We start from the raw sequence: 7,794 nt of genomic DNA on the forward strand, positions 1-7,794 counted from the left end.
TGTGTGCATGTGGGTGTGTGTTGCATGTGTCGGGTGTGTTGCTCTGGGCAGAAAATGAACCCTTATGACACAGACCAGAATCATCTACTAAAAAGCTTGCTTTTTATTGCTTTTTTTCCAAGGTTGTGTCGCATTTACCCCTTAATTTCATTCTTTCTGTATTTGTAGCTTTGTAATTGCCTGTAGGTAGAAATATGCATCGTAAGAATTACCACTCACAAATTACCACCTATCAAGTCACATCTTATTTTGATGGTCCGTTTGTTACATTGCATCTACAAGTCAACTAATTGTCATTAGATTATAATTATTATAATATTATATTCTCAGTAGCCTGATAGGCTGGGGTTAGGGTTAGTGGAAGTTGACATGTACTTGCAAAGTTTTTTGTGGTCAGTTTCTTATAGTCATGTCTGTTGAAGGAGCATATCAACAGATATTAAGCAGACAGTCTTCTAATACTCAAATGGACCATTAAAATAAAATGTTGCCATCACTTTTTTCACAGGACTCTGGCATGAATAGACAGAGCGATCTGTGTCATTATAATGATGCTGACAAACTTGGTTGGTAAAAAAGGTGCACAACCAACAGGAACCAACCAACAGTATCTGAGGTTTTTGCTAAAATTACTAAGTACAAGCGTAAAAGTGAAAGATTGAAGCATTGTACTGATGCTGTAAAACGTTACTTGATAGATTCAAAAGACAGAAGGGTCGTTAGATAGTCAAGATTAATTAAATATCACTTTTAACAACTATGGTGAGACGCGATCACGCGATACATCCTTGATAAACTGTCCGACATGCACTGCTCTCTGAGGTTTTGTGCTCAAAGCATCCGCTGACTGCCGGAACTCAGATGCAGGCATACACTGCAGCACATGTGTTTGTGGTCACGTGATGTATGTTTTCAGCAGTATAGTGTGGAAGGAGGGCTTTTCAGAAATGCTAGATCAGGGGTGTCCAAACTCAATCCTGGAGGGCCGGTGTCCTGCAGATTTGAACTCCAACTTACCTCAACACACCTGCAAGGATGTTTCTAGAAAGCCTAGTAAGAGCTTGATTAGCTAGCCCAGGTGTGTCTGATTGGGGTTAGAACTAAACGTTGCAGGACACTGGCCCTCCAGGACCGAGTTTGGACATGCATTTGCTAGATGAAAGCCAGTGTGGATGTGGATTGTTTTCTTCCTAAAACAGCAATTTAAAACTAAGATTTATTAGTGTAAACAGGGCTGTGTGTATTTTTCGCGAGCGGTTGATGGGGCGGAGTGAAGGATCACAACACTGACTCAGCATCGTGATGTCTATCGGCCATCGGCAATGGACGATGGCATCGTCTATCAACCCAACCCTAACTATATACAGTCAAGTCTAAAATGTGTTTATACCGCTGGCAAATTCTGACTTAAAGTGTTTGTTCAAAGATAAATAAAAGCTGAGAAATATATTTTTCCACAATTATGCCTCTTTACATTGTCTTATCTTTTGATAACTTGTCTTTTGCTGGATAAGTTGTTGTTTCATTCCGCTGTGGTGACCCCTGACAAATATAGGGACTAAGCTGAAAGAAAATGAATGAATGAATTTTGTGCTGCAGCAACTAATTTAGCCAGTGTTTAGTCATTTATTTAGTCATTTAGACAATTTTGTCTAAAGCAACTTACAATTGAAGAGGTATTCAGTGATTTAACTAGAGGCAATACATACAAGAAGTTTAGCCAGAGGTGAAATTGTCGTGCCCTCCTGAGCCTGGTTTCTCTCAAGGTTTTTTCCTTCACTTTCGTCAATTGGTAAGGTTTGTTCTTTGCCACTGTTGCCACTGGCTTGTTTGGTTGGGACTTGTGGAGCTGCGCATCAATGGATTTGCTCTTCAGTGTTTGGACTTTCAGCAGTGAAAATTAAACCACACTGAACTGAACTTCAACTCTGAAAACTGGACTGACATGGTTTCAATTTACTAGAACTTCAGTGTTAAGCTGCTTTGACACAATCTACATTGAAAAAACGCTATAGAAATAACTATAGAAATATAGAAATGACTTTTTGACAAGTAGTCAGTGTAAAGTGTGTATAGCAGTGTAAATTTATTGTCCTCTGAGTGAGTACACCCCTAAGTGAAAATGTGAAATGTCAATATTTTGTGTGGCCATCATCATTTTCCAGCATGGTTTTAGTTATTTTGGGCATGGAGTTGACCAGAGCATCACAGGTTGCCACTGAAATTCTCTTCCACTCCTCCATCACAACATCATGGAGGTGGTGGACATTTGACTCCTTGTGCTCCTCCACCTTCCTTTTCAGAATGCCCCAGAGGTGTTCTATGGGGTTTATGTCTAGAGAAATGCTTGGTCAGTCTATGACCTTTACCTTGAGCCTCTTTAGCAAGCCATGGTTCATCCTGGAGGTGTGTTCTATCAGTTTGCGGCGTATAATCTGAGCACTGACAGGCTGACCTCCCATATTTTCAATCTCTGCAGCAATGCTGGAAGCACTCATCCGTCTGTTTTTCAAAGACAATCTTTGGATGTGACGTTGAGAACGTGCACTCCGCTTCTTTGGCTGACCATGGCGAGGCCTGTTCTGGGAAGAACCTGTCCTCTTAAAGCACTGAATGGTCTGGGCCACGGTGCTGCAGCACAGTTTCAGAGTGTTGGCTATCGTTTTATTGCCTAGGCCATCTTTCAGAAAGTGCTTCAATTTGTGGTAATATTCACCAGGGTTCAAGTGTTCTCTGAAGAGATGGGTTTTTAGTTGTTGTTTAAAGGATACCAGTGTATCCGCTGTACGTGTGGGAATGGGAATATCATTCCACCAGTGAGGAACATTGAATGAAAAGGTTTTGGAAAGTGACCACAAGGTGGTGCTCTCACTTTAATTGGAGGATGTAGACCAGGGGTCTCAAACTCAATTTACCTGGGGGCCGCAGGAGGCAAAGTCTGGGTGAGGCTGGGCCACATAAGGGATTTCACAAAAAAAAGTCCTCAAATGTCATTATTAACAGTTTTAATTATTTCTTCTGAACATGAAGTGTCCTGAACATTAATAAAACATTGAGTGAAGATTATGAACAGTTCTTCTGAACATGGCATCTTTTGCCTACTTCTTGCTGCCAGAGACTTGACAGCACTTCTTCTCACAAATGTGAACCACATTTGGCTTTAGAGCGGAAGCAGTTGAGACCCTCAGTATGGCTTGAAGATGATCATCATTAAGTCTAGACCTGTCTAGACTCACTCAAAACTTCCATTCCCTCACCTAAAAAAAAGGCGTAAATATGTATAAATAAAACACCCCCACCCCACAGTCACATCAGTCTGTACCAGTCTGTATCTACCTATAATATATATAAAATGCAGGCTGTAGCTAGGTAGGTGGCAGGCTGCAGATAGGTAGCTAAGTGGCAGGCAGGGGCGGGAACAGCTTGACTTGGTTCTGGCCGGCGCGAGTTCCCTCCTAACAGTTCCCGCCCGTCACAGCGTCTAACAAAGGGGCGGGGTGCGTGGTGACGTCACCGGCATCCCCGCCACTTTGTTTACACGGCGGGCGGGAAATGCCAGTGACCGCTGTGTATGGATAGAATCAGCGGAGCGGGGAGCGCTCTCTCCCCACTCCGCTGATTCTGTCAGTGTACAGCGGTCGGCGCGGGCCACAAAATATTGCACTGAGGGCCGCAAATGGCCTGCGGGCCGCGAGTTTGAGACCCCTGATGTAGACCTTCAGATTCCATATTAGAATATTATATTATATATATGTAGACCTTTTTAGATTCAAAAGACTGATTATAGGCCACATTATAGGCAGAAATGTTAAGGTGTTGTCTATAAGGTGGACAGTAGTTAATCTGCAGTTATACAATATATAGTGTCCTTTTCAAAAAGGAAATGTCTGTGTGTGTATAATACATATTCACTGAAGTGTATTTGTGTATTGCTTAAGACTTTTAGCTGCTCAGTCTGCAAAGAAAGAGATTAATAGACATAGAGAGCAAACGAAAGAGAATCACTGTAGCATAGCTGTTGTTCATAATAGTTTAAATATGACATCATTCATTCATTTTCTTTTCGGCTTAGTCCTTTTATTCGAAATGAATCGACAACTTATCCGGCAAATGTTTTACCCTCCGCATGCCCTTCCAGCTGCAACCCATCACTGGGAAACACCCATACACTCTTGCATTCACACACATACACTACAGACAATTTAGTTTATTCAGTTCACCTTTACCACATATCTTCTGAGGAAAACCGGAGCACCCGGAGGAAACCCATGCAGACACGGAGAACATGCAAACTCCAAACAGAAGTGCCAACTGACCCAGCTGGGGCTTGAACCAGCGACCTTCTTGCTGTGAGGCTATCGTACTACCCACTGTGCCACTTTGATGCCCTAAAAAAGACATATATTAACAAATATTAATGTTAGTGTTGAGGAATACATTTGAATACCTGTGTCATACCCAAATCATTACACCAATATGTTTCCTGATATGTCAAAAACACACACTTTTACAAGTACTCAGACTGTGAGTTTGCTGGATAAAACAGTTCCTCAGACAGGCCTGTTGAAATGTTAGATTTAGCTTTTGTATGTGTTCCTGGAGAAAAAACATATGCATTTGTAATATGTTGTTTGTGTATCAAGACCTTTAACAAGCGTCTTTTTTTTTTTTTTTTTTGCTTTTTACAAAAATAACATTTTCACCTATCCAAAAAGAAGAAGCTATGAGATATATTTGCACCGCACTGACGCAGAGTGTTGCCTGTGATCTGCACAACGCACACAACAAGTTTCTATTTTAGATTTTGTTTTCTCTCCAATGCTTTCTATTTTCCACAGCCCTCAACTTTACCCAGTTATATTTATAATAACCTGAATGTAAGAGTCATTTCTCTTTGTGTCTTTTTTACCTTCCAGCACTGAAAAGTTCAGCGTCTTTTCATGAGCAGAGACGAAGTTTAGAACGAGCACGAGTAAGTTTTCCTATATTTATCAGTCTTCTCAGTGAAGTGTAAATATATATAGCTGTCTTGCTTTACATCTTCTGCTTTCTTGTGTTTCAGACTGAGGACTACCTAAAGAGAAAGATCCGCAGTCGTCCAGAGAGGTCAGAGCTGGTCAGGATGCACATTCTCGAAGGTGAGTGTTTTCATTACTCCCCCTACAGTTCAAACACGCACACACACCCCTCATTGTTTAGATGTTACACACAGTGTTATGCTCATTTGTCAATTTGAAAAATGTACTTCAAAACTATACTAATTCTAACTAAAAAAATGCAAAAGCATTCAAAATATACTTTTAAGTCTATATTTTGTCCAATGTTATCAGTTTGGGTTTGTAGATTTTAGGTTTTATACATATTCTTAAGTGTCGTTTTTTTCTAAATGCACTTTACTACAATTGCTATGGTTAAACAAGGGTTAGATTTGCAAAACCACAGTTAATTTGTAGTTGTAATGGTTGACTTTAGTATTGTTTTATTGTTTATATTGATATCTATATTTTGAATGTTTTTTTATAGAGGGATGTGTTCATACTTTTTTTTTAACCAATTATTTTATTCTACCATTTCTTTTGTTTACAGTTTTGTTTTAGCCGATTGCCAAATTTTCTGAATGACATGGGGATGCATATAGATTCACCAAATCTCCAATATGGTCAAAAAACATATATCAATAAGTTTGTAAACAGTGTTCAGAGTTTTATGCCAAAGATCTAGGCAGATTAGCACAAATAATAACTTGACTATTTAACCTTATTTAAATAGTAAATACAGCAGGCATTTTGTAAGTGATACCATAAAGATAGCAGAACCTAGATTTTATTTACTAATATGCATTACTCAGAGCTAAATCTGGACAATTTACCAATTAATATTAGACAGAGTCTTACCTTAGCACAATTCAAGCTGCAGTTGAAATGCTGGTTAAAAATACATTAGGTGTATGAGCAATAAGTAGGGGTTTATAATTTAAATCTTGACGTAATTTATTTTACTATGGTATTGTGTTTATGTATTTGTTATGTGACTTGTATTTTTTTATTTCCAGCACGGGAACTGCAGATTAAATTTAGCTATGCAGCTAATTCTTGTGCAGTTTTTGATTGTTCATTGTTCCTGTCAAATAAAGAACAAAAATAAAAGTAAAATAAGAACTCTTTTACCCTCAGATTTTTACTTTATCTCATAATTGATTGATTCATTAATCATTTTGAATTTTAATTTGTCAAATATTGTCTCATCTTAACAAACCATTCATCAATTAAATGCTTATAGAATGAATTTGAAAATAAGTCATACAAGCAATTTATTATAAAATCAATCAACTTGGAAATTGATGTATGGTAGTGTTACTATTAGTGGTTTTAGCATTGTTTCCTTTCAGCTTGTTGCTGTAGATTTATGTGTAAGTGTTTTGTAAACTGTATGTATGTATATTCTGTGTGCAGAAACTTCAGCTGAACCATCTCTTCAGGCCAAGCAGCTGCTGCTGAAACGAGCTCGTCTAGCAGACGACTTGAACGATAAAATCTCTCAGCGGCCCGGGCCCATGGAGCTTGTTCACAAAAACATCCTTCCTGTTCACAGCAGCATCAAACAAGCCATCATAGGTGCTCAGAAACCAGATGTCATACAGTAGAGCAAAAGTTGATTTAAGGGCTGATATACTCAAGCCAAGAACTCTACCCAGTTATGTCAGTTTAGCAGGAGTTGTGAGTTGACTTCTGATTTTAAATAATTCAGATTTATAATATATTCAAAAGTATGAATTGAAATATTAAAGTATGATATAAGGATTAATAAATGTATGAAATTAGGATTTAGGACCCGTGCCACGTGATTTGAGTTCTTTTATTTTAAGCTGGCAAAAAACAGTTTTATGCTCATTTGTCAATTTGAAGAATTCTGAACTTTTGATTTGCATTATTTCAGTATAGTTGAACATTCAACATTCAAAATATACTTCAAAACTATACTAATTCAAACTAATAATGCAAAAACATTCAAAATATACTTTTAAGTCTATATTTTGTCCAATGTTATCAGTTTTTGTTTGTAGATTTTAGGTTTTAAACAAATTTTTAAATGCCGTGTTTTTAAACTGCTTAACTACAATAACTTTGGTAAAACAAGGGTTAGATTTGAGGCGACGTGGTGGCGTAGTAGGTAGTGCTGTCGCCTCACAGCAAGAAGGTCGCTGGTTCGAGAATGCATATGAATCAGCCAATTTTCCTATGTAAAAATCTCCAATATGGTAAAAAAAAAAATGTATCAAGACGTTTCTATACAGAGTTCAGATTTTTGTGCAAAAAATGTATGCAGATTAGCACGTATATATAGTAGTAACTGGACCACACAACCATTCTGAAGTTGTATAGATATATTTGTAGCCAAACTTATTTAAATAGTAAATAAAGCAGGCATTTTTAAGTGAAACCATAAAGATAGCAGAACCTTGATTTTGATTAGTACTGTAATATGCATAAGGTATGAAATAAGGATTTAGGACCTCTGCCACATGATTTACGTTCTGTTTTTAAATTATGGTGAACATTTTGTTGTGTTACAAAATGCGTTTGTTTTGTTTGTCAGTTTAAAAAATGCTAAATCAATATTAAATATATAAAGTTAAATCAAGAAAACCCCTTAAACAGAATTGTTATATATTTTATATGTAAATAATATGTGTGTTTTATATTTACTTTTACAAGTAAAAAATGTTGCATTTAAAAATAAAAAATATATTACACAAGTTGAATATTTATTACTAAAATCATTTACTATTTTTTT

At 37.4% G+C, this 7,794-nt stretch overlaps 2 protein-coding genes across 17 annotated transcripts in view; both read left to right on the forward strand.

The window, feature by feature from the left end:
- The window catches only part of LOC147845623 (uncharacterized), an 807,608-nt gene that overhangs the window by 103,623 nt on the left and 696,191 nt on the right, over positions 1–7,794 (forward strand). The window lies entirely within an intron of this gene.
- Positions 1–7,794, forward strand: part of mrtfaa (myocardin related transcription factor Aa) — a 73,551-nt gene that overhangs the window by 41,027 nt on the left and 24,730 nt on the right. For all 16 annotated transcript variants that reach the window (XR_015480789.1, XR_015480788.1, XR_015480787.1 and 13 more), the window contains 3 exons: positions 4,917–4,972; positions 5,063–5,138; positions 6,453–6,614. Coding sequence is in view for 11 of the 16 variants with exons in the window: in XM_087244468.1 (XP_087100594.1) it covers positions 4,917–4,972; positions 5,063–5,138; positions 6,453–6,614 (294 nt within the window). In the remaining 5 variants the exon portion in view is untranslated. The remainder of the gene's footprint in view (positions 1–4,916; positions 4,973–5,062; positions 5,139–6,452; positions 6,615–7,794) is intronic.

Source organism: Danio rerio, chromosome 3 (genome assembly GCF_052040795.2).
Source record: "Danio rerio strain M-AB ecotype USA chromosome 3, GRCz13ab, whole genome shotgun sequence".
Taxonomy (NCBI): domain Eukaryota; kingdom Metazoa; phylum Chordata; class Actinopteri; order Cypriniformes; family Danionidae; genus Danio; species Danio rerio.